The sequence below is a fragment of the Phacochoerus africanus genome, chromosome X, assembly GCF_016906955.1.
Source record: "Phacochoerus africanus isolate WHEZ1 chromosome X, ROS_Pafr_v1, whole genome shotgun sequence".
NCBI lineage: Eukaryota > Metazoa > Chordata > Mammalia > Artiodactyla > Suidae > Phacochoerus > Phacochoerus africanus.
Window position 1 is genome coordinate 68,310,609 of NC_062560.1, and position 27,109 is coordinate 68,337,717.

Sequence of the window (27,109 nt, forward strand, 5' to 3'; positions counted from 1 at the left end):
GGTTGACCAACGGTGATCTGCTATATAGCACAGGGAACTTCGGTATGTTGTGATAATCTACATGGTAAAATAATCTGAAAAATAATGGTTGTGTGTACATATACAACTGAATCACTTTGCTGTACAGCAGAAATTATCACAACACTGAAATCAACTATACTTCAATAAAACTTTAAAAGTGAAAAAAATGAAGCTATGAGATCTCTGGTTGTGTCTACCTATATGTATATCTGCTATAGATATGATATGTCTCTGTCTCTGGATGATACTGCCAAAATTAATTTGTAAATGAGCTCTATTTATATTTAATTGGCTTAAAGGAAACTAAATGCCTATTTAAATTCTCAAAAATATAAAAACACTAATGAATTTCTGGTTCACATGATTTGGGAAACATTCACTATTAAATGGATACTTTATAGTAAAAGTGAGTTTAAGTTAACTGGAATATTCAGTACAGATATCACTGAGTCATCATTAAGTATAATTCTTTTATTGTACCTAGGCTTACTAAAAGTCAAACAAAATCTCAATAAATTTTTTTTTTTTTTTTTTGCTTTTTAGGGCCACACATGTGACATATGGAAATTCCCAGGCTAGGGGTCAAATTGGAACTGCAGCTGCCAGCCTACACCACAGCCATGGCAACACCAAATCCAAGCCAAATCCAAGCCTTGTAAGGATCAAGTTATCCTTACATGTATACATTACAATTACATTTTTCCCCCAGCCTTTGTTCTGTTGCAACATGAGTATCTAGACAAAGTTCTCAATGCTACTCAGCAGGATCTCCTTGTAAATCTATTCTAAATTGTGTCTGATAAGCCCAAGCTCCCGATCCCTCCCCCTCCCTCCCCCTCCCATCAGGCAGCCACAAGTCTGTTCTCCAAGTCCATGATTTTCTTTTCTGAGGAGATGTTCATTTGTGCTGGATATTAGAATCCAGTTATAAGTGATATCATATGGTATTTGTCTTTGTCTTTCTGGCTCATTTCACTCAGTATGAGATGCTCTAGTTCCATCCATGTTGCTGCAAATGGCATTATGTCATTCTTTTTTATGGCTGAGTAGTATTCCATTGTGTATATATACCACCTCTTCCGAATCCAATCATCTGTCGATGGACATTTGGGTTGTTTCCATGTCCTGGCTATTGTGAATAGTGCTGCAATGAACATGCAGGTGCATGTGTCTCTTTTAAGTAGAGTTTTGTCCGGATAGATGCCCAAGAGTGGGATTGCAGGGTCATATGGAAGTTCTATGTATAGATTTCTAAGGTACCTCCAAACTGTTCTCCATAGTGGCTGTACCAGTTTACATTCCCACCAGCAGTGCAGGAGGGTTCCCTTTTCTCCACAGCCCCTAGAGCACTTGTTATTTGTGGATTTATTAATGATGGCCATTCTGACTGGTGTGAGGTGGTCTCTCATGGTAGTTTTGACTTGCATTTCTCTTATAATCAACGATGTTGAGCATTTTTTCATGTGTTTGCTGGCCATCTGTATATCTTCTTTGGAGAAATGTCTATTCAGGTCTTTTGCCCATTTTTCCATTGATTGATTGGCTTTTTTTGCTGTTGGGTTGAATAAGTTGTTTATATATTCTAGAGATTAAGCCCTTGTCCGTTGCATCATTTGAAACTATTTTCTCCCATTCTGAAAGTTGTCTTTTTGTTTTCTTTTTGGTTCATAAAAAGAATTCTAAATCTTACTATTTGTAATAAAACTTGTCAGCAAGAAAAATAATTTGGTATAATAAAATTTTTATGAGTCAATTAAATGCTAATGAAATGAGAGGTTTTAGGAATAATTATGTACTCTTTAGGAATAATTAAGTTCTAGGAATGTCTACTTAAAAATAGTTTCTCCACATTTTTGGTAACTTGAAACTTTAGAATTAGGTTAAATGAAGGAACTTTACTGAATATTTAGATTATTCCCAAATAAAATAAGATGCTGAAACATTATTTATTGAACATAGGCTTTCTTTTTTCAGAGAAACCACAGATAAACTTATGTTTGGTGCCACACTAAGACATCATCTATAAGAAAGAACAATTTTTTTAGAATTTATAGTTTTTATAAGTTTTGCCATTCTACAGATGCTAATGTAAAAGACAGTTCATAGTACTTGTTTTTTAGCTTTTATTAGAATAAAAGTTTTTAAAGGTTAAGAATTCTAAATAAAATATATAATTAAAGGGAGTTCCTATTTTGGCATAGCGGGTTAAGGATCCAGCATTGCCACAGCTGTGGCTCAGATTCGATACCTGGCCCAAGGTGCAACAACAACAAAAAAAATTAAAAAATTAAAAATTAAAATAAATAAAACTACTAAATATTAATAGGGAAACATCTTTCTCTGCAAGGAAAAAGAAGGTATAAGAAATGGAAATCCATTTTTTAAGGAAGAAGAAAATTGATTGTTGTCTTAAAGCTATTTATTTCTAAGTGGGAAAGAAAATAAGGGACAAACTAATATCAATATAGAAAGTTGTAAAAGTCTTGTGAGAAAAGAATCTTTAGAAAGGAATTCTACATATGGTCAGTACTAAGATTAGAATAAGTTTAAATGAGTAAATGACTTTTAATATTAAAGGTGGAGCAAAGCCTGGATTTGGTTTTCTCTGTTAAAAGAATATAAAGTTTTCTTGGAATACTTTATCTACTTTTGATAACAGATTATTAAGTTTCTTTACCTTTTTAATAACCTGTTGTAACTTTCTGTATTTGCCTTTAAAATCTTCTGTAACTTTGTGTGGTTAAGTATTGTTTCAGTGATCTATGATTTGGTGAAGTGTTTTAAAACCTTCTGATAATCTTTGATGAAATTCCCAAAATCAAGTTCTAAATGAAGTTCTTTCTATCTGTAGCTAACTTTGAGACACTTCAGAAAGCATCTGGAAAGTCTCAAAGGATTTATTAACCTAATTAGGATTAGCTGGTATGCTAAATTACATGGGAAGCATTGTCAAATGAGTGATGATAAACCTTCCTATGGTTTTATGGGAAAATGTCATTAGTAGAAATATTCTAGAAATTGTATAAAATTCTTAAAATTCAGATATGTCCTAGAATGTTAGCAGTCATAATTCTAGCTATTACCTTAAAATTTTCTATATTATAGAAATAACCACATTTCCTTATCAATGAATTATAACCAGATCTTTAACCATGGTTTTTACGCCTTCTGTCATTTATAGACAGTTATTGCTGTATTCTGGTACTTTTGCAAAAATGGTTCATCTTCAAAAATTCTCAAAGAAATTTTTGACAAGTACAGGTTTATGACAACTTTCATATCATACCACTTAATAAGAAATGAAAGAATTCTAATGGGAAACTCAATGGCTTCATAAAACTATTAATGGAAGATAAAGATCAACAAGAATTAGTAACATAGAGCTGAATGATAGATTTTTATTTTATTTTTTGTCTGAAAAATCACTTGCTTTTAATCTTTGTTTTCTAGATACAAAGCAACTAACCCTTCCCCTTAAGCTAATTATGACTTAACAGTGATTTGGTAAATTATATCTTTTTAAGCATAATTTTAAAAAATTATCTCTTCTCTATCTAATGCCTCCAAAAGTTGGAAACTAGGTATTCTTATTTTTTGTCAATATAGGTATTTGCATAAGTCCAATAAGAACCTGTTCTCCTATAACAGGTCATAATTGTAAACAATGAATTTGACCAGAATGTCGTATTTGAGAACATTCATAGAACCAGATATTACCAGACAGCTTTAAATAACTAGAGCAGACTTCATGGAATCATAAAGCTCCTTGGAAAAATAACCTAGTACCTTGAATACAAGGTTCCCAGCAGCTTTAATAGGTAAATACTACCTGGCAGACACAGAAACCTCAAAATATTCTGGGGATCTCAGGGAGAAATGAATCCACCCAAAACTATAAGTACTGTGGCAGAATCTAATGAATGGCAAGTCCTCGGTGTGGCTTTCTTAAGCCTTGAGAGGCCTTTTAAAGGTTCAATTTGAGATTTCTTATGAAAATTTCCAGTACATCCAATTTAAAAAAGCCTATATGATCAATTTTACTTTTTGCAAATAATCAGGCAAAGTCTGAAACCAGACTCATTTTGCAAACAAATTAGCATTAATATATTTGGTAGAAATTAGGGAAATTTCAGAGAGAAAAATTATGTTTCAATGGATATTAAGTTCTAGTGTTGTTAATTGTCTTTCGGGTTTTATATTTATTGCCTAAGATTCACTTACAAGATGGCTCCTTGTAGTTACATTATTGAACATTTAACTGAATAATTAAAAGGACATTCTAAGCTTGTTTCTGAAGTTTACCACAATAATCTATCTTTTGGATGAAGATCAGGTGCCCCATGACCTACTGCTGACCTCAAATACACCTCCAAATAATGCTCAGAGAAGAAACAACACCAACCCCAAGATGAAAAGAAAGTAACATCAGAAGTAGACAGTTATCCCAAGATGCCAGACTGACCTGTATGATTATTTTATAGTGTTGGTTTCTTAGACTTATGCAAAAGTCATCTATCATGGGAACAAATCCTATGCAAATTTCAGAAATCAAAAGTTCCCATTGTGATGGAAATGCTATAAAATTGGGTTGTGATGATCACTGTACAACTATAAATGTAATAAAATTCATTGAGTAATTTAAAAAAAAAAGAAGTTCCCATTGTGGCTTAGCAGGTTACAAACCCAACTAATATCTATGAGGATGCAGGTTCGATCCCTGGCCATGCTCAGTGGGTTAAGAGTCTGGCGTTGCCATGAGCTGTGGTATAGGCTACAAATGTGGATCAGATCAGGCGTTGCTGTGGTTGTGGCATAGGCCAGCAGCTGCAGCTCCAATTTAACCCCTAGCCTGGGTACTTCCATATGCCACAGGTATGGCCCCACAAAAACAAAACAAAACAAACAATCCAAATTTCAGAAATCATCCAACTGTAGGTCAATTACCTGTACTTCTGGTTTACCTTGGTGGATTTCTTCTCTCCAAGGCTCTAACTGGATAGCCCGCAGAAAATTTTTGTTGAAAGAAAGAAGTTATAGTTCTGTTTGGGCCACTATTGCTATTACTAAATAGATAACCTCACTTGGCCAATGAATCATACTTGTTCTGACCTTGGCCATAAATATGAATTTGCTTTTCAAGTTACTCAAGCACAGAATTCAAGATTTTTTAGCATGAACTGCCCATTCTCCTTGGCTCTTCAATAAATCTTTCTCTGCTTCAAAATAAATAAATAAAGATACTTAAGCTCAATCAGACAATAAACTAAATTTCAGTCAAAGACTATAACTTCTTGATTATTAGGAGGAACTTTCCCTCAATTACAGGATGGATTTATATGGGCGACACGACGCTATGGTCATTTAAGTTTAAAGGCCCTTATGTTGGAAACAATTAAATCATACCAAGGATAATCAGTCTAATATCACTAGAATATTGGGCTGGGTGCCTTATGAACAATGCCAATGTATCATTTCCCTTAAAGATAGTGATTGGTATGGAACAGACTGGGTCACATGGATGTTTTTGGCTTAAATATTTACTATGACCTTATTAATGTCACTAGCTAATTAATTATATCCTCTTTTTTTTTTTTTAATCTTTTTGCCTTTTCTAGGGCCGCTCCCACAGCATATGGAGGTTCCCAGGCTAGGGGTCTAATCGGAGCTGTAGCCGCCATCCTACACCAGGACTTCAGCAACAAAGGATTCGAGCCACATCTGCCACCTATACCACAGCTCACGGCAATGCTGGATCCTTAACCCACTGAGTGAGGCCGGGGATTGAACCTGCAACCTCACAGTTCCTAGTCAGATTCATTAACCACTGCGCCACGACAGGAACTCCCATATCCTGACTATCTCTTAAGATTGTTTCTTACCAATGCATAACCAGGTCTCCAACAAAACTAATCATGGCTAAATGTCTTGAGAAAATTGATCACATACATTGCTCTATATAAAATTAATTGTAATAGTGCAATTCTAGCTATGGGAAGAAGCAATAAAAGAGAACATTTCCTGGATTATAAGAGACTATTAAGACAAATGATCTGGAGGATTTCTATTAGTAAGGCCTAATCCGGAAATAGCACATTAAGTGGCCTATCAACAAAGAATTTGCCTGACCTAAGAATTAGCTTTCCTAGTGCCATGGGAGAAACCTTGGCTGAATTTATGACCAACGAGGGGCACTGAAAACAAAAATATGTTGCCCACTGCTCCAGTTCTACAATTATCAAGTCATTTGCCACTGTAGTTGCTGACCTAAAGCACACACTAAAAGGAATTCAGGATGAAGTTTTCTGTGTTTTGGATATATGGGTCTCTAGAAAGTTAAGATGCATATCTAAGGAAGGATTTCAGTGACCCCAGATTCTCGCATCCTCCCACACATAGAAAGGCACTAAAATCATTAACAGACATACCTTACCCTCGTAACTAGCAATAACCTTTTATCAAGATGTAGGCTTGATTACATGTGTTTCCCAGCCAAAAAAATTCATATATATATTGGCTCCTCCCCTACCTCTTCGGAGCAGTTTGTAAGAGCTATATGGGAGGCTGTCTCCCAGGTTATAGTCCTTAGTAAGTCCTCAAATAAAATTGAAACTCACAGCTTTCATATTGTGCATCATTATTTCCACTGACATACTTATATATACATATAGAGCTATCATGTGGAAAAACAAAGCAAGAATTAAACATTAAATTTTGGTCTTTAAAACTCTAAAGCCTGGAATTCCCATCATGGTTCAGCAATAATGAACTGACTAGTAGCCATGAGGATGCGAGTTTTGATCCCTGGACTCAGTGGGTTAAGGATCCGGAGTTGCTGTGAGCTGTGGTGTTAAGTCACAGATACGATTTGAATCTAGGCATCGCTGTGCCTGTGGCATAGGCCGGTGGCTACAGCTCCGATTAGACCGCTAAACCCCTAGCCTGGGAAGTTCCATATACCGTCGGTGCGGCCCTAAAAAAAAAAAAAAAGAAAAAAACAAACCTCTAAATCCTGCAGTGCTGTGGTATTTTCTCTCCCACTGAACTCTACAGAATATACAATAAGGTATTAAAACACACACACACACACACACACACACACACCCATGACCAGAGGTAGATACTTACTTAATGGAAAAAGATTCTCCAGTCATTTTGCCGGAAATGGGGTCCAGAAATGCAAGCTTCAAGCAACAGAGTGTAGGTGGTCCAACCTCATATTTGATACCCACAATCTTAACAAACTCTTGTTCCTATTCATGAGAATACAAATATATTATTACTTTCAATACAAATAATTGACTAACATATTTGCATATTATTTCCTTATTATTTGAACAATTTAAAAATTATGAATACCTACCAAATACTAGTCACTCTACTAAGTGTTAAATAATAAGACAATGGCTCTTTACTCCTTAATAGCAAATTTGTGGTTTAGTGCAGGGCTTGAAACCAAGGTTAAGCTGCAGAATCCTCTTGGGAACATTTTTAAAATTCACATTCCTAAACCCTACTACTATAGAGTTATGTTCACTATGTCTGGGGCAAAGCTCACTCATATGTATTTTGAAAAAAATTCCCCAGGTGTTTCTCTGGAGAGTTAAGAATTAGGCTGCTGGTTAAGAATCCCTCCTCTAGCAGAAATACAGTTTTTAAGTAGGCAGGTGGACATCTTATGTATATGGGGAAAGGACTTACATTTTTGAATGCCTACAATATTATTTTATAATACCATCCTTATACATTGTTATTAGTTACACTTAATAGATGACAAAACTGAGCCTCATGAGTACAGTGACTTGCTTAAAGGTATACACTAGTATATAGCAGAGCTGGGGTTGAAATTCAGGTTTTATTGCAAAGCCCAGGCTCTTACACCTGCTTCATCTTAAAATTTTCTAGAACCCAGAGTCAGAATTTAAAATAAGAAATCATATCGTTTTGGAGCTCCCACGGTGGCACGACAGGATCGGCAGCGTCATGGGAGTGCTGGGACCCAGGTTGGTACTCGGCCTGGCACGGTGGTTTAAGAATCTGGCATTGCTGGATATTTTAGCAAGACATTTTAGCACCTTATAACCTTAATACAATTTTCACGTGTGTCTAAATCTTATTTCAATAAATATGCACATTCTCTTCTATCCTTCCTATTAAGTAAGCATAATTATATAACAACCTTTCGTTTACCTGGAAAACCATCATAAAACTGCCCTTCAGTCTCTTGTTCTCCAAGTAGAAAAAACAAAACAACAAACACACATAAACCTAGGTAGAAATGATGATATATGTATCCCTATGTCTCTTTGTCTGTACTTATATACATTATGTATGACTGAATGAATGAATATATAATTATAGTATACAGAGTCCTCTGGTGGCTCATTGGGTTAAGGATCTGGCACGGTTGCCACTAGGGCAGGAGTTTGATCCAAAGGCCCAGGAATTTCTGCACGCTGCAAGCATGGCCAAATATATATATCTCACACAAAGTCATGAGTTACTTGAGATTTATGATATTTACTATATTCTAAAGCTGCAGGAATCTTGAGAGTGTTTGTGGTCCACACATGAAATCACCATTTATAGAGACTACAAAATGCTCAAAGCTAGTGAGGAAAATATCCATACCATGAAACTACTGCTTTGCTCCAATTATAGAATGGTATACACTAGAGGACCTTAAGTTTGAAGGAAATTAGGTCAAATAATCATGACAGTAGGTGGCATACACATTTTGGTAAACATAAAAGTGACCCATAACACTCAGCTATATAAGAGTATGGTACATCAGCTTATCCAGGATCCACAATCAATGGTGAAATATCCATGAAACTGAGAATAAGCCTACAGGCAAATAACTTAATTCTGAAGATACTTCTTCAATTGCATAACTTACTAATTTGGCAAACTTACCCTGAGATCCATTTTATTCCATGGCTGTTTTTGTAAATTAACGCTGTATATTTTTGATTTTCTTACAGCTCGTACATAAGCTTCATGGCCTTGCCTAAAATAGATGAGCTAAAACAACAACAACAAAAAACCATGAGGTATTAAACAACAGCATCCCCTTTAGCAACTCTAGACATCACAATATATTCCTACAAATGATCTCTTTTGCTTACAAAAAACATAAATTATAATTTAAAAAAAATTATAAACTAAAAGTACTTATCATCAAATAATGTTCATTCAGTACTCATGCTTATATAGTCCTGCACTAAGTATTGCACAATAAAAGCATGTACAGTCTTTTTTCCCCCAGAACCTCAATAAATTTCTGAAGAAACAGACTAATAACAAATGTACACAAAAGTGGTCATATTTTAAAGCAATATATTTCAAACTGTAATTGACATTCTAAAGCATCAACAATTTAATAGCCTATTTCTAACCACAGGCTACTAAACATAGTAATTTCCAGGCAAATCAAATTTTTTCTTTTGCAAGAATTAACATCAGAACAGGCATGGTATGGAAGGAAAATGAATTCAAGTGCTCAGTAAAACCGTTTACCTCCTTAAGACAGTATTCACTGCCATATTCTGACTCATTAAAAAAAAGCTTTCTTTGGAGTTCCTGTTGTGGCTCAGCAGTAATGAACCTGGCTAGTATCCATAAGGACGCAGATTTGAACCCTGGCTTCATTCAGTGGGTTAATGATCCGGTGTTGCTGTGAGCTGTGGTGTAGATCACAGGCATGACTCGGATCCCACATTGCTGTGGCTATGGCTGTGGCCGTGGCTGGCAATTACAGCTCTGATTCAACTCCTAGCCTGGTAGCTTCCATATACCACAGGTGTGGCCCTTTTAAAAAAAAAGTTTCTTTCCCACAATTTTTTTTGTGACTCCACATTGTACTGATAGCTTCAGATCACCTCCTAACCACAAAAATCTTAATTTCCTCTAAAGCTCAGACTATGGATCTGATTAAACAATTAGGAATATTTCCCAAGGGAGTGCCAACCCTGGATACAACTGATTGTCCCAAGCATATGCTCACCAAGGTGGAACAATGTCAGTGTAAACAGTCTTGCAATAATGTTCCCTAAATATCACTGGGAAGCTAAAGATCAACTTGCAAGTAGAATATATACGTCATGTTGCCCTTCTTATACACATAGGTACTTCCAAAAAACAGGCCTACTTCAAAGGAGTTTTTTCCTCTCTGCTTCCTTGATTTATTATTAATCTAAACGCCCCACAATCAATACACAAGGGCAAATATGATGACAGGAGAGAAGTCAGAAGACCTGACTGCTGTTGGTGCTACCCTTATAGATCAGGTGACTCTGGTATTCTACATTCTACTTGTAAAATGAAGAGAATACTCTGCTAGCAGGAGTGTTTTAAAGATTAACAACAATAACAAGGGACAGAGAGACTAGCAAGCCTCAGGTACTATCCTAAGTGCCCTACAAATATGTATTAATTTAATTCTTCCCAGAGGTATAAGGTAGATACCTTTATCCTCACTGGATGGTGGAGGAAACCAGGGCAAAAGAGAGGTTAAGTAATTTGTCAAAATCTTATGTTTCCCACAATAATTTTAAAGTGGTGGTAGAGATAAATGGAAGAAAGTAACATTAAAAAAATACTACGAGATTTTAAAAATACACTGACATATTCTACCAAGCAACAAGGTCTAAGTCAAATTTCTAATAGCTAAAAACACCAGTGAACAATTTAAAATATTTTAATATTAAAGGTATTAAAAAATCAATGATGAGCATGTTATTCAGATATCCTTTATTATATATTTATTCCTGTACTCAACAAATATTATTCAAATACGTATGTACAAGGCACTGGGTGTTGTTGTAACACATCCAAATATAATCCTTTCCCTTAAGTGTATGGTTAGACATGTAGATATATGAGTATAATACAAGGCAGAATGTCAAAAGTATCATAATTTAAACAGGAAAGCTCATAAAGAAGGAGTGGCAAGTAAATGCAAAGTAGGGATAACGTGCAGAAAACGCTGGCATTTAAGTTAAACCTTGAAGGATAAGCATTTTGAGAGGCAATGACCTGTGGGTAGGGGCATTCCAGGCAAAATAATGACTGTCTAACACTTAAAGTAAAAAGTAATGCTGTCATTAAGAGATTGATTATATAAAAAGTATACTTCTGCCTTAATGAGTTCATTAAAAACATTCTTTAATTCACATATTTCACTGTCTGATTCACTTGTATACCTTTTCCATTAACTAAACAACTATCATTACCTAATATACACTAGTCTCAAAGCATATAAGCATGTGCTAAGTTTCACAAAACAGAAGGAAAGGTAAATATGGGTCATTTTTGACTTTGATTCAGAGTTGAGAGGAGTCATTAGGTCACAGACTATACAGATTCATATTTTGTTCTAAGATTAATTCAAAATTATTCCTCTTAAGTCTCTATCAAAATAGGCAAGAAGTACAAGAAATCCTGACTTTTGGAAATGCCCCCCAAAAACATTCAGAGCATGTTTCAGCAAAATGACCAGAGAAATAAGCATTGCTCAAAAGTCCAACACTTATAAGAAGATACACTTCTTTGGAAAGGAAAAACTTTAATAATATCAAAAGATAATCAGCAAGTTATAGCTTAATTGTAAGGCTACTTGGTAGCTATCTCTGGTAGAAAGTTTCTATAAAAGGCAATCATAGAAAAATTTGGTGAAATTTTTATTGGGCCCAAGACTTTTATTTAGTCATTTTCAAGGTTTTGCTTCTTCTTTTATTATAATGATAATATTACATTTTTACTATCATTCTTAAGTTGAAAACCATGGGTAAGCATTCACTAACTCAAAAATAAATGATTAGGAGTTCCCGTTGTGGCTCAGTGGTTAACGAATCCGACTAGGAACCATGAGGTTGTGGGTTCGATCCCTGGCCTTGCTCAGTGGGTTAAGGACCCGGCGTTGCCGTGAGTTGTGGTATAGGTTGCAGACGCGGCTCGGATCCCACGTTATTGTGGCTCTGGTGTAGACCAGCGGCTATAGCTCTGATTCGACCCCTAGCCTGGGAACCTCCATATGCCATGGGAGCAGCCCAAGAAAATGGCAAAAAGACCTAAATAAATAAATAAATAAATAAATAAATAAATAAATAAATAAATGATTAGTCAATATATTAGAGACTATACAATCCAACCAGGCATCAAATATTACATTGCTACCATAATTTTCATAAGAAACTCAATTTTCCACTGTATAGAATTTAAATAAATTTTTGACTGACCAATCATAAATATGGCTATGTAATACAATCATAAGTTCAGTAGGAAGTCCTTGTTAGTGAAATAACATTCACTTAACATTGAAAGGGGTAATCATCCTCTAGAGTATTTTTTTTTCCCTTTTATGGCCACACCTGCAGCATATGAAGGTTCGGGCTAGAGGCTGAATTGGAGCCGCAGCTACAGGCATGTCACAACCATGGGAACACAGGATCCGAGCCATATCAGTGACCTACACTGCAGCTTGTGGCAAAGCCAGATCCTTAACCAACTAAGAGAAGCCAGGGATCGAACCTGTGTCACCACAGAGAAAATGTGGGGTCTTTAACCCACTGAGCTATAATAGGAACTCCTGGAATACTTTCTATCAGGTTGAGCATGGGCTTCTTCTTTAAAAAAAAAAAAATTAGGACTTGAATTAGGCCTCAAAATACCACTCACTTCTACTATGTGACAATTAAGATAAAAATAAATTATTTTCATGACATCAAAAGCCAACCAATTTATTTCAGTGTTCATTAAGCATCTACTATACTAAAGACTGTGTCAGGCCCTACAAAGGGCACAGAATTTAGTTAAGATTCAGTCACTATCCACAGGAAGTATATAATCGAGCAGCATAGTTAAGACAGTATACATATAGGGAGCTCCCTGGTGCTCTAGTAGTTAGGATTCAAAGCTTGTACCACTATGGCCTGGGTTCAACCCTGGACAGGAAAGTGAGATCCCACTCATGCTGCTGCACACCATGGCAATATAAAATGTGTGTGTGTGTGTGTGTGTGTGTGTGTGTGTGTGTATACATACAAAGAAAAAAGATAGTCTACATATAACTATAATAAAATTGAGAATATAAATACCCTAAGACTGATTAAAGTGAGTGATCTTGACGTTCCAAGAGGAAAACATTATAACAGGTAACAATTACCTCATCTCCCATCTGTGGGACAAAGGGGGAACGTCGTGGTATGGTATCCAAGATCCACTGAGGAGCAAACCATTCTTCATTGGGCTCACCTGCCATAGAAACCAGTCCTCCTTTCTAAAATATAGTTAACAAATACACAAACTATAAATATTTGAACAGTTGCATGAAAAACAGCAGGTAGAAAAAGTTAAAAACATCAGGTTATAACAAAAGATAAAATATACAAATTTTAAATATTTTCTTTTACCAATTAACTATGCACAAATATTGTACCAATAAAATAATCAAGTAAGTTCTTTGATATGTTGCTCAATTTTGGCTGACAGATAATATAACACTACATACTATCTAAAAACCACATATTTTACTTTACATGTCTAGAATATCACAAGAATTCCAATACAAGTAACAATAAATTTTTGCGAATAAAATGGTGACCATCAAGAAGAAAATTCTGCCTACTAAAGCAAAGGCTAGAGAACACATATATAACATATTTTAAGTTAATATTCAAAGAACTATATGGATTAAGTCTTTATATCATCCAATGAAATCACGACGGGGAAAAAAAATCACTGGCTGGAGTTCCCATCGTGGTGCAGTGGTTAACGAATCCAACTAGGAACCATGAGGTTGCGGGTTCGGTCCCTGCCCTTGCTCAGTGGGTTAATGATCCGGCATTGCCGTGAGCTGTGGTGTAGGTTGCAGACGTGGCTCGGATCCCGCGTTGCTGTGGCTCTGGTGTAGGAAGGTGGCTACAGCTCCGATTGGACCCCTAGCCTGGGAATCTCCACATGCCGCGGGAGCAGCCCAAGAAATAGCAAAAAAGATAAAAAAAAAAAAAAAGAAAGAAAGAAAATCACTGGAATGAAATAAATACAAAGAAATGGAAGAAGAGCCCTAAATAATGTACCATATCCATCCATTTTACAAGTCAAAAACGTATAGAATATTATGACTGGTGACATGACAAGAATAATACCTTTTCTTTTTCTTTTCTTTATTTTAGGGCTGCATCTGCTGTATATGGAAATTCTCAGGCCATAGGTTGAATCAGAGCTGCAGCTGCAGGCCTATTCCACAGCAACAGCAATGCCGGATCCAAGTCATATCTGCGACATATGTCACAGTTCATGGTAATGCGGGATCCTTAAACTACTGAGTGAGGCCAGTGATTGAATCCACATCCTCATGGACTCGATGTTGGGTTCTTAACCCACTGAGCCACAAAAGGAACTCCAAGAATAACACTTTTATATTATAGTGTCTTATTTAAAACTCTACTACAGGAGTTCTCATTGTGGCTTAGTGGTAACAAACCCAATTAGTATCCATGAGGTTGTGGGTTCGATCCCTGGACTTTTCCAGTGGGTTAAGGATAGAGCGTTGCCATGAGTTGTGATGTAGGTCGCAGATGTGGCTTAGATCTGGCATTGCTATGGCTGTGGCACAGGCTGGCAACTGAAGCTCCAATTCAACCTCTAATTTGGGAACTTCCATTTGCCTCAGGTGCAAAAGAAGCAAAAGAAAAAGAAGCAAAAAGAAAAAAGAAAAAAATAAGAAAGAAAAAAAGAAGCAAAGAAAAAAAACCTACTACATTTTAACAAACTGTTAATACGTTTTAATTACAAAAGTATAATGAAAATATTACAACTTCTACCTTTGATAACAGAAAAATTTCAAAAAAATCTTTACATTTTAAAGTCATTTTACACAATTTTACTTTATTTCTCAGGTGGAGTATTATTTTTAGAGAAAAGTGATGTGTTACTGTTAAATATTCAACTGTCAAAGACAAAACCAAAAAACAACAAAAACAACCTGCAAACTTACAAACCTTCTTTCTAGTCTGTTTTGGTTTCTTCTGCCTTTCTTCTAGTGACTTCAAATTCTCTTCCTCCGAGCTGCTGCATATTTTCCTTGTTGCCTGTCTGGTTTGCCTTTTTGGAGGTTGCAAATTTATTCCGGCATCTGCTGTCCAATCAGAATATTCACTTGATGAGTCACTGTAAATAAATCAAAATTATGAATATGTAAATTTATAAAAGGAATAATTTTGCCTCAATTAAAAGATGATCATTTTTAATCAAATAGCATTATAAATGACATGGTTTGATTTTGTTCTAGCCAAAGATTTAAAAAAAAAAATCAATATAGAATTTTGATCATTACCTAAGTGATTTTAGTGAAATGCTTCTTGGATAAAGTATAATGTTTAGTTTCTCATAACAGGATTTAAAATTCAAAATTCCTGTCCAAATCACAAAAGCTTCTTTAAATAATGATGTTCCTTATCCCTGAAAATGGTTAAATATAGTTGTTTTAAACCTGAAATAAATACACACGCTTGCCAAGATGTAGGATTTTGGATTTACAAAAAAAACCCCTTACTTTACAGATTAGGAAACTAAAGCCCATGGTGCCCAAAAAGATACTAGTAGATTCAGGAGAAAATAAAAGATCTCTGGGCTTCCACCTCAGTAGTCTTTCTACTATAAAATACTATTTTTACTCAGACTGTATCAAATTCCTACAAGAACTTAACTTCACATTAAAAGTATCAAATAATTTTGATCAAATAAAAACCATTAAAACTACCTGGAGGAACTTTCACTTTGCCATTCAATAATAGGATCCTCTACAGAAGCATCACTTGTGCCAACTGTTTCATCTTCCTGCAACAAAAAGCCAGCAATTGAGATATGGTTATTATTAACTAGCAAATTATTAATTAGCATATATTATCTGTTTTATAACACTTTTTGTATTCCTTCCTCCCAAAAAAAGTTCCAGTTAAAATGTACATAATGTCATTTGCAGCAACATGGATGGAACTAGAGACTCTCATACTGAGTGAAATGAGTCAGAAAGAGAAAGACAAATACCATATGATATCACTTATAACTGGATATACAGCACAAATGAACCTTTCCACAGAAAAGAAAATCATGGACTTGGAGAATACACCTGTGGCTTCCCCGAGAGGGAGGAAGTGGGAGGGTTCGGGAGCTTGGGGTTATTGGATACAACTTAAGAATGGATTTACAGGATTGCTGAATAGCATTGAGAACTATGTCTTGATACTTATATTGCAACAGAACAAAGGGTGGGGGGGAAAACGTATACATGTAAGAGGAACTTGGTCCCCATGCTGTACAGTGGAAAATATTAAATAATAAAACAAGAATAAAATAAAATAAAATAAAATGTATGTAGTCATTTTTCTTTTCTTTTTTTTTTTTGTCTTTTTGCCTTTTCTAGGGCGGCACCCATGGCATATGGAGGTTCCCAGCCTAGGGACCTACTCCAGAGCCACAGCAACTCAGGATCCGAGGCGTGTCTGCGACCTACACCACAGCTCACGGCAACGCCGGATCCTTAACCCACTGAGCAAGGCCAGGGATCAAACCTGCAACCTCATGGTTCCTAGTCAGATTCATTAACCACTGAGCCACCATGGGAACTTCTGTAATCATTTTTCTGTATATACTTGTAACTCACAACTAAGCCTACCAGGTATTTAAAGATTTCTAGCACCCAAATATCTTGATAGGAGATATTTTTGATTATTTCAAAGACTCCTAAGACTCCCAAACATAACCTTCATAAATTTTGTTAAAACCATTCTTTTAAAAATACCTATATGCCCCGGAGTTCCCGTCATGGCGCAGTGGTTAATGAATCCGACTAGGGACCATGAGGTTGTGGGTTCGATCCCTGGCCTTATTCAGTGGGTTAAGGATCCGGTGTTGCCGTGAGCTGTGGCGTAGGTTGCAGACACAGCTTGGATCCCGAGTTGCTGTGGCTCTGGAGGTAGGCCGGCGGCTACAGCTCCGATTCGACCCCTAGCCTGGGAACCTCCATATGCCACAGGAGCGGCCCTAGAAAAGGCAAAAAGACAAAATAATAATAATAAAAATAATAATAACAACAATAAAGCAGAGTTAAGAAGAAAAAATGCATTAAAAAAATACCTGTATGCCCCTACCAAGTTATTATTACTTTCCATGAAAAAATTGGTGATCTTTTTATGATGTAAGATCTAACATACCAAAGCAGAGGAAACAGATAACCCTTGTGCACACAATATCTATTTTAGACAATAATTCACTGCCTATTTTATTTTATATATATGCTTATCAACTGCCTCATACCCCAGGGATTATTTTAAAAAAAAAAAAAAAAAAGCATTTCCACTATAAATATTTATTAAGATTAGGATTCTTTTTGGAGTTTTCTTGTGGAACAGTAGGTTAAGGATCTGGCATTGTCACTGTAGTGACTTGGGTTGCTGCTGTGGCACAGATTTGGTTCCTTGCTTGGGAACTTCCATGTGCTATGGGTGCAGCCAAAAAAAATAGGATTCATTTTTTAAAAAACACAACCACAATACCATTACTACACTAAAAAGGTAACATCACTTCCTGAATACAAGATAATTGTTTTTGGATCAAGATTTTCATGGGTGGTAGGGAGAGGAGGGTTGATAAGAGTTAAAGAACTATGGAGTTCCCCTTGTGACTCAGCAGTAACGAACCCATCAGATATCCATGAGGATGCAGGTTCAATCCCTGGCCCTGCCCAGTGGATTCAGGATCAAGCATTGTGGAGAGCTGCAGTGCAGATCGCAGACACAGCTCAGATCTGGCATTGCTGTGGCTGTGGTATAGGCTGGCAGCTGTAGCTCCAATTCAACCCATAGCCTGGGAACTTCCATATGCCACTGGAGCACCACTAAAAAAACAATAAAAAAAAAGTTAAAGAATTATGAATGGTGAGAGAAGAATAAAGAATGGAGATGCCATACATGGTCCACACATAATTAAACCCTCATTATTCACTTAACAACTAGAGTTGTCACAAAGAACAAAAGAAAAGTACTGGAGAATAGAAGAACATGAAGAAAAGCGCTATAGTCTTTGTTCCATTACCATGAAAAGGGTAGGTCTTAGACAAATCATCACTCAGTAATCTCCACAACTGATAAAATCAACAATAACAGAAAACATGTATATTCTGATTACACAGTCAACAAGCTGTGGGCCTGAATAACTAATTATCACTGTTTATATTTCACTTCTTTCCATTTCTAGGCAGATTTGCTCTCACTCTATTTTCTCACTGTCCAAAGCCAAACTTTTACTGGCATGTTTGATACCTTCAACCAAGATAATAACTTAGGTACAAATAAGAGGAGTTCTCCTGTGGCGCAGCAGGTTAAGGGTCCAGCATTGTCACTGCAGCTGCATGGGCTGCTGCTGGTATGGATTCTTTCATGTGCCTCAGGCGCAACCAAAAAAAAAAAAAAAGAAACTTGAGAAATTATCTAAAGGAATTTAATGTAATGCTCAAATTTACCTATTAAATGCCTTACTGAATAATCTTCCTATAAGAAAGTCATTAAAATAATTTTCTGGAGTTCCCATTGTAACAAACCTGACTAGTATCCATGAAGATATGGGTTCTATCTCTGGCCTTGCTCAGTGGGTTTAGAATCCAGAGTTGCCGTGAGCTGCAGTGTACGTCACAGATGTGGCTTGGATCTGGCATTGCTATGCCTGTGGCATAGGCCAGCAGCTATAGTTCCAATTTGACCCCTAGCCTGGGAACTTCCATATGCAGCAGGTACAGCCCTAAAAAGGCAAAAAGAAAAAAAAAGCGTTATCAAATTGCTATTTCTTTGCATGATGTGTACATTTTCAGCCTTTCAAAGGAAAAAAAAGAACTTTGAAAAAGAATCTAAGTATCAGATGTGCCTTAACTTATTTGAGATTTTACAAAGTCATGGATATTGACCTCATTGATAGTCTCATGTTATTAAATCTAATTGAAAAAAATCCAAAAAACCCCCATAAACCCAAGTGACAATACTAACAGGGAAACAAAAAACTACACTGAATAAATAATAGCAAATATCTAACCTCTGAGGAGCTATTGGAGTCTTCTTGTACACCTGAATTTTGACATGATGCTTGTGAATTATGCTCTATATTGGACCGTGTTTGGTATGTATGCTGACGCTTACGTTGTGTCCTTCGTAAAGAACGCCCACAGCTAGGCTGATAATCATTCTATAAAACAGAAAGACAATAGATTTTTAAAAATGAAAAGCTCAGTGAATATACACAAAAGAACATATATAAAGCAAATCAATTGGGCAGGTGAGGGGTGAGGGTAGAGGTGAGGATAAGAATATATCCCCCAAAAGAAAACCCAAGATACATTTTATACCACATTTTTTATATAAAAAAAGGTATTTTTCAGAGTTCCCGTTGTTGCTCAGCAGGATAAGAACCTGACAGTGTCTGTGAGGATGTGGGTTCAATCCCTGGCCTCGCTCAGTGGGTTAAGAACCTGGTATTGCCACGAGCTGTGGTAGATTGCAGATGTGGCTAGAAGCCAATATTGCTGCGGCTGTGGTGTAGGCCAGCAACTGCAGCTCCGATTGACCCCTAGCCCGGGAACTTCCATATGCCTCAGGTGTTGCTGTAAAAACAATAAAAATAAAAAAAAATTATTTTTATATATTTGACCCACTTCCATTAATATTGATTACTTTCTTATTTTGAAAGCTTTGTGATCAAATTAAAGACAGCGCTAAAACTCTAAGCTGTGAGAATTTGCCCAATTAGAATTTACATATGCCATATTATATATAATTTATTACAGGATGAAGCAAGAGATCTATCACATCTATGTATATGTAATTCTTAATGTAACATTTATTTCTTTAGTTCTATAAAAACTACATTTAGGAGTTCCTGCTGTGGCACAGCAAGTTAAGGATCCGATGTTGTCTCTGTAGCAGCTCAGGTTGCTGTTGAGGCCAGGTTTGATCCCTGGCCTGGGAACTTCCACATGCCAAGGGTATGGCCAAAAACAAAACAACAAAGAAAAAAAAAACTACATTAGTTAATTGGTCAAAATAAAGATTTAAATTTTAACAACTAAAATGTAAAGGAAAACAGTTTTATTCTAATCTTTAAAAAGTATAAAATATTATTACTGATATACCATATGTCAAAACTACAATCCTGGAGTTCCCTGGTGGCTCAGTGGATTAAAGATCGGTGTTACTGCTGTGGCTTGGGTTACTGCTCTGGCCCAGGAACTTCTGCATACTGTGGGTGTAGCCAAAAAAAAAAAAAAAAAGGAATAAAAAAACCCTACAACCTTAATAATGTCATCAGGAGTAAATAAGTTTAAAGTTCTTATGAGTATCAAGGGCCTACTTCTTATCTTTATGTAAATGTTTCTCATTTTCAATAAATAAAAATGTTTACAGATCCAATAACTCTGTTTACTAGTCACAGACAAGTCTAATGTTTGATAAAGCAGTTTAGCAGGAAAAAGATAAATCTTGGGTCATTTAAAAATCTCTAAGAAAATTGACAGAACACTGTAAATCAACTATAATGGAAAAAAAAATCTCTAATAAAATAATCTTATTAGAGAACATCAAATAAGCTAAAAAAAACCTGAATGGAAATTAAGAAAGTGGGTACAAAAATGGTCTAAGACTATTTAGAGATATTCATTGGATAATCATCAAAAATTGTGTTTATGAATACTGAAAAAATCATTTAAAATTCAGTATCCATTGACTATATTTCCTTTATAAAATTAAAATTGACTATATTTCCTTTATAAAATTAAAATTATATTTCCAATTTGCCATACTATTCAGAAGTCATAGTTATTAGATCTAGGAACAAAACTACACATTCTCATGCCACTAGTTAGTTCAATTCCAGAGTACTAGGAAAGGGGCAGGACTCTTCTTACTCCCTGCTTATAAGCAGTTTCTACTAAGAATATGAATCTTCCTAATGTATAAATTAGATTTTGTTCCTGTCTAATTAGGAGAGGGGAAGGAGTCAGCAAACTTTCTGAAAAGAGCCAGAGTATAAATATTTTGGCTTTGCAGGTCATATGACCTTTATTTCAACTATTCAACTCCATATAGCATAAAAGCAGCCATAGATAATATGTAAATGAAGAGGTATGGCTGTGTTCCAATAAAACTTTATTAACCAGAATAGGCACTAGACCAGATTTAGCCCATGGGCAGTAGTTTGCCAACCTCTGGCCTAGTGTATCTGAGCATTTGTTTTACATTTTGATTAGTGACCAGGCAATAATTTTAAGGTTCTACTTTAACCACATGAAAATGGTATTTTAATACAAATATCTTATATGTACAAAGACCACAGGTCTTAGATTTTTGGGGACAGTGCTAGGTTTGTGTAATTTTATTTTTATTAATCATAGCCATCTATCTCAATTTGGGGTTCAAGATATATATATATATATATATATATATATATATATATATATATATAAAAACACCTATCAAAATAATCCCTTAATACATAACTGTCACCTTTCAAAAACCTGGTATCTGCAAATATTGGCAAACAATGTATCCCAGAGTACTATAAAGCTAAACTTACCCTTTGGGTAGTATAAGATGGCTTTTTCTTCTTTTCAACTGTATAAAGACTGATTTCTATATCACCTTTTGCAGTTCGACATTCTTCCTGAACCCTATTAACAAATCAAACGTCATAGTAACAGAAGATCATCAAAAACCATTACCAATGGTTTAAAAGTCACATAAAAACACCTTTAAATGTAAAATTGGCCATTTTAACCATTTTTGGGTATACAATTCAGTGGGGTTAATGACATTTAAAATATTATATAACCATAATCGCTATTTTCAAAACTTTTTCATTCTTCCAAACATAAACTTTGTAACATTGAAGCAATAACCCTTTCTTTCTCCTTCCACCAGACCCTGTTAACCTGTAATCTCCTTTATGTCTCCATGAATTTGCCTATTCTAGGTATTTCAAACAAGTAGAATTAAACACTGTTTGGGGAAAACTGGACAGCAACAAGTAAATCAATGAAACTGGAACACACTCACACCATGCACAAAAATATACTCAAAATGGCTTAAAGACTTAAATGTAAGAAAAGACACCATCAAACTCCTAGAAGAAAACATAGGCAAAACATTCTCTGACATCAACCTTACAAATGTTTTCTCAAGTCAGCCTCCCAAAGCAACAGAAATAAAAGCAAAAATAAACCAATGGGACCTAATCAAACTGAAAATCTTTTGCACAGCAAAAGAAAACAAAAAGACAATTTACAGAATGGGAGAAAATAGTTTCAAATGATGCAACTGACAAAGGCTTAATCTCCAAAATATACAAACAACTTATACAACTCAACAGCAAAAAAGCCAACAACCCAATTGAAAAATGGGCAAAAGACCTGAAAAGATATTTCTCCAAAGAAGATATACAGATGACCAACAAGCTCATGAAAAAATGCTCAACATCCCTGATGACTAGAGAAATGCAAATCAAAACTACCATGAGATACCACCTCACACCAGTCAGAATGGACATCATTAATAAGTCCACAAATAAGTGCTGGAGAAGGTGTGGAGAAAAGGGAACCCTCCTGCACTGTTGGTGGGAATGTAAATTGGTACAACAGCTATGGAAAACAGTATGGAGGTACCTTAGAAAACTATATACAGAACTACCATATGACTCAGCAATCCCACTCTTGGGCATATATCCGGACAAAGCTTTCTTTGAAAAAGACACATGCACCCACATGTTCATGGCAGCACTACTCACAAGAGCCAAGACATGGAAACAACTTAAATGCCATCGACATGAATGGATTAAGATGTAGTATACATACACAATGGAATCCTACTCAGCCATAAAAAAGAACAAAATAATGCCAATTGCAGCAACATGGATGGAACTAGAGACTCTCATACTTAAGTGAGGTAAGTCAGAAAGAGAAAGACAAATACCATATGATATCACTTTTATTTGGAATCTAATATAGGGCACAAATGAACCTTTCCACAGAAAAGAAAATCATGGACATGGAGAACAGACTTGTGGTTGCCAAGGGGGAGGGGAAGGGAGTGGGATGGACTTGGAATTTGGGGTTAATAGATGCAAACTATTGCCTTTGGAATGGATAAGCAATGAGATCCTGCTGTGTAGCACTGGGAACTGTATCTCATCACTTATGATGGAGCATGGTAAGGTGCAAAAATAGAATGTATACATGTATGTGTAACTTGGTCACCCTGCTGTACAGCAGAAAATTGACAGAACACTGTAAACCAGTTATAATGGAAAAAAATAAAAATCATAAGAAAACACTATTTGTCCTTTTGTGTCTGGCTTATTTCACTTAGCATAATGTTTCTTTCTTTTCTTTTGGCTGTTCCTGCAGCATGTAGAAGCTCCCAGGACAGGGATCAAAACCACGCCATAGCAGCAACCTGAGCCACTGCAGTGACAACGCCAGATCCTTAACATGTTGTACCACAAGGGAACTCTAGTATAATGTTTTCAATATTTATTCTTGTTGTAGCAAGTACAATAAGTTTTTATGCCTGAATAATAGTCCACTATATGTATGCATCACAGTTTGTTTATCCTTTCATCTGCTGACAGACAATGCTACATTTTGAGAAAAGAATTACTTCAAATTGCTCTACTGCCAGTGGGTAGCATTCAGTTCATAAATTAGCTATGTCTCCTTTTTTTATTGCTAAAGAAAGAAATGGTGAAACCAAATTAATTTTACTGCTTATTGAAAGGTAGTAAAAAGGTTTTGTTAGGGAGATAAAGTTTGAAATTAATCCTAATGGAATCCTTTCTTCCAAAGAAGTGTACTTAAATGACATTTCTAAATATATTCAAAGCAGTGGGGTCTATTACGTATCTATATTGCATTCCCAAACTACTCCAATACTGCATGGATCACCTTCTCCTCAGATACTGTTGAATTTTGGGTCTATGTATCATTGACATATTTAATCACATATGGCCTCATGTTCTTACTTAATAGTATTTTTTATTATCTTTAGACTATGAATTCATAGAAGACAGAGAACAAGTTTATCATTTTCTAGTGTTCCCTAAACAATTTATCACAAAGCTAAGCAAATTTAAGATAATCTCAAAATAGGTGTTAGGGAATGAACTAATGGAATAATGTGGACAAACTAATGAATTACTCAGATAAAATTTAAGAAAAAAAAAAAACCTGAGTTATTAGGCCAACATAGTACATTTTAATTTACTCACTAAAAAAGAAAGCCCTCGATTTTCTTATGAAGGTTACCATATCAACTCACCTACTAACCCCATTATTTAGTTCATTGACCACTACTCTTCTGCTCCATGCCATGAGGTCTCGTTCAGTGGCCATCTGGCTTCGAGGAGCATTGTTATGCATTTGTCGGACACCTTCAATTTGACCACTACGTCGGAGTCCAATGTTTGGGGAAGAAGATATGTCCATATTTGGATTTCTCAGAGCTAACACAAAAACAAAGGAAAGCAGAACTTTCTGAGCAAAGATGCCAAACTTCTAATAAATAAATAAAATAGGAGATTTAGAGATAGTACTGCTGGACAATATTGCTATCCCCATTTAACACATTTTCTAGACACTCTTTATGGTTTTTATAGTCTCATAAATAAAGCAGACACTCAATAAATCTTTGATGTCTCCATTGCTCTTTTCATTTTTTTCAAAGCACTTTCACATCTGTCATCTACTTAATGCCCAGTAAATACACAAAGTGTATTTAAGGGAGTGCTGTTGTGGCTCAGCAGGTTAAGAATCTGACACAATCTCCATGAGGATGTGGGTTCGATCCCTGGCCTTGCTCAGTGAGTTAAAAGATATGGTGCTGCTGTGGGCGGCACCACAGGTCACAGAAGAGGCTCAGACTGGAGTTACTGTGGCTGTGGCAAAGGCCAGCAATTGTAGCTCTGATTCAACCCCTAGCCTGGGAACTTTCATATGCCACAGTTGTGGCCCTAAAAAGGAAAAAAAAAAGTGTATTTAACATATTTGGTAGATCCATAAATGTTTACAAAAACAGTAAGAGAAGAATTATAAATTTTTTTAAACTATCAGAAATTTCATTTTCAAAATTAATAAGGAATGAAAGTTTCCTTTAATCCTCTAGAAAGGTTCCCATTTATTTTTGCTATATTTGTAAATTTAAAAAATGGAAACTGAAACATTAAACTGTTAAAATAAGCACCAGAAAAAACTCAAAACAAATGAGCACTGCAAAGAGAAGTCAATGGGGTCACTTTGACTAACAGCATTTCAACTCTATCCACAGAAACCTACTACTGAAGGTATTGATCCCTAAATAAGGGTTCTAAGAAAGTTTTGTGCCTTAGGAACAAAAGTCCTAGGTATATAGGATTGATTACAAGCCTTTTTCTTATCTTGTTTTAAGTCAAGGAAAGCTCATCCGAGCTAGGTGTTCCAAATGACAGGAACAAAGAATGTTTTTATTTTAATTTCATAGGATACTAAAGAAATCAGGATATGAATAACCTGTAAATGACCTCAAATTTAAATCATCTTATTCATTTCTGTGGACTCCAAAATGCCACAATACCCAAGTAAATAGCCTCAATCATGTACCTGTTAAAAGGAAACACGCTGGCCAAAATTCCATTAAAGGATTGGATTTTATTCTTTCATTTTTTTTCTCTTTTTTTCTTTTTACTGCCACACCTGCAGCTATATGGAAGGTCCCAGGCTAGGAGTCAAATCAGACCTGCAGCTGTGGGTTATTTCATAGCCATGGCAGCACTGGATCCAAGCCACATCTGCGACCTACACTGCAGCTTGCAGCAATGCTTGATCCTTAACCCACTGAGCAAGGCCAGGGATCAAACTCATATCCTCATGGATACTATGCTGTTCTTAACCCCCTGAGCCACAATGGGAACTCCAAGGACTGCCTTTTAAAGTAGAACTAATAGTTCTTGATAAATGTAAAAATGATACAGGTTAAGATCTATACAAAACTCAAATGCATTTCATGTAATGTAAAGGAAGACATACCGTAGGTTTGAATAATACTGGTAATTAACAAACTATGTATCAGTTACAAATAAACCAGAGGAGTTTCCATTGTGGCTCAGTGGTAATGAACCTGACTGGTATCCACGAGGATGCAGGTTTGATCCTTGGCCTTGCTCAGTGGGTCAGGGATCCAGCATTGCTATGAGCTGTGGTGTATGTCACAGACACAGCTCAGATCCCGCATTGCTGTGGCTGTGGCGTAGGCCAGCAGCTGTAGCTCCAATTCGACCCCTAACCTGGGAACTTTCATATGCCACAGGGGCAGCCCTATAACACAACAAATAAATAAATAAACTAGAAAGTATCTTCCTATAAAACGAAGAATAATACTTATAATTAAGATCAAACTTGTGAGAGTTGATTAAGAAGTTGCATCCAGGAGTTCCCTGATGGCTCAGGAGATCAAGAATCTGGCATTATCACTGCAGTACCTCAGGTTCTTCTGCCTGCCACAGGTGCCACCAAAACAAAAGTTGTATCTGTATCCCCCCAAAAGAGGGCTTCTTGTCTTCCAGTGTGTTTTTGTAAATTCAAGAGAGACAAATGATATGCTGCTTCCATTTCAACAAAGAAGGGTAAAATTTGGGGGAAGTGATTTTTAAACTTAGAATGGTTTTAAGTTTGAAAACTTTATAGGTTGTTCCCCTACAAAGGGGCTGGACTTATTGTAGTACCTTTACTTATTAGAATAAGAGAACAAAAGTAAAGACTGCAAATACATTACTGAGTTAAAAAGAAACAATATTAAAATACATCATCTGTATTCTTTAGAGGAGATGGTAAAACACTTCAGCCACAAATGACAATGACTTTATGTCACTTTGCTGTATCTGATATCATAACTCTAAATTAATAAAAATGCTGCTTTTAGGAGTTCCCATCATGGCACAGTGGAAATGAATCTGACTTAGAACCATGAGTTTGCGGGTTTGATCCTCAGCCTCACTCAGTGGGTTAAGGATCCGGTGTTGCCAT

General features: G+C 35.9%; 1 protein-coding gene across 2 annotated transcripts in view; it reads right to left on the bottom strand.

Moving 5' to 3' along the window:
- BRWD3 (bromodomain and WD repeat domain containing 3) overlaps nucleotides 1–27,109 on the bottom strand; it is a 154,379-nt gene that overhangs the window by 36,530 nt on the left and 90,740 nt on the right. The window contains exons 19-26 of one of the 2 annotated variants that reach the window (XM_047764806.1): nucleotides 24,372–24,555; nucleotides 21,637–21,730; nucleotides 19,105–19,254; nucleotides 15,782–15,858; nucleotides 15,021–15,189; nucleotides 13,184–13,297; nucleotides 8,935–9,042; nucleotides 7,147–7,271 (exon numbers count right to left, since the gene is read on the bottom strand). In XM_047764806.1, the coding sequence (XP_047620762.1) occupies nucleotides 7,147–7,271; nucleotides 8,935–9,042; nucleotides 13,184–13,297; nucleotides 15,021–15,189; nucleotides 15,782–15,858; nucleotides 19,105–19,254; nucleotides 21,637–21,730; nucleotides 24,372–24,555 (1,021 nt within the window). Of the gene's footprint in view, nucleotides 1–7,146; nucleotides 7,272–8,934; nucleotides 9,043–13,183; nucleotides 13,300–15,020; nucleotides 15,190–15,781; nucleotides 15,859–19,104; nucleotides 19,255–21,636; nucleotides 21,731–24,371; nucleotides 24,556–27,109 lie in introns of both variants that reach the window. The other variant, XM_047764807.1, reaches the window with a different exon arrangement.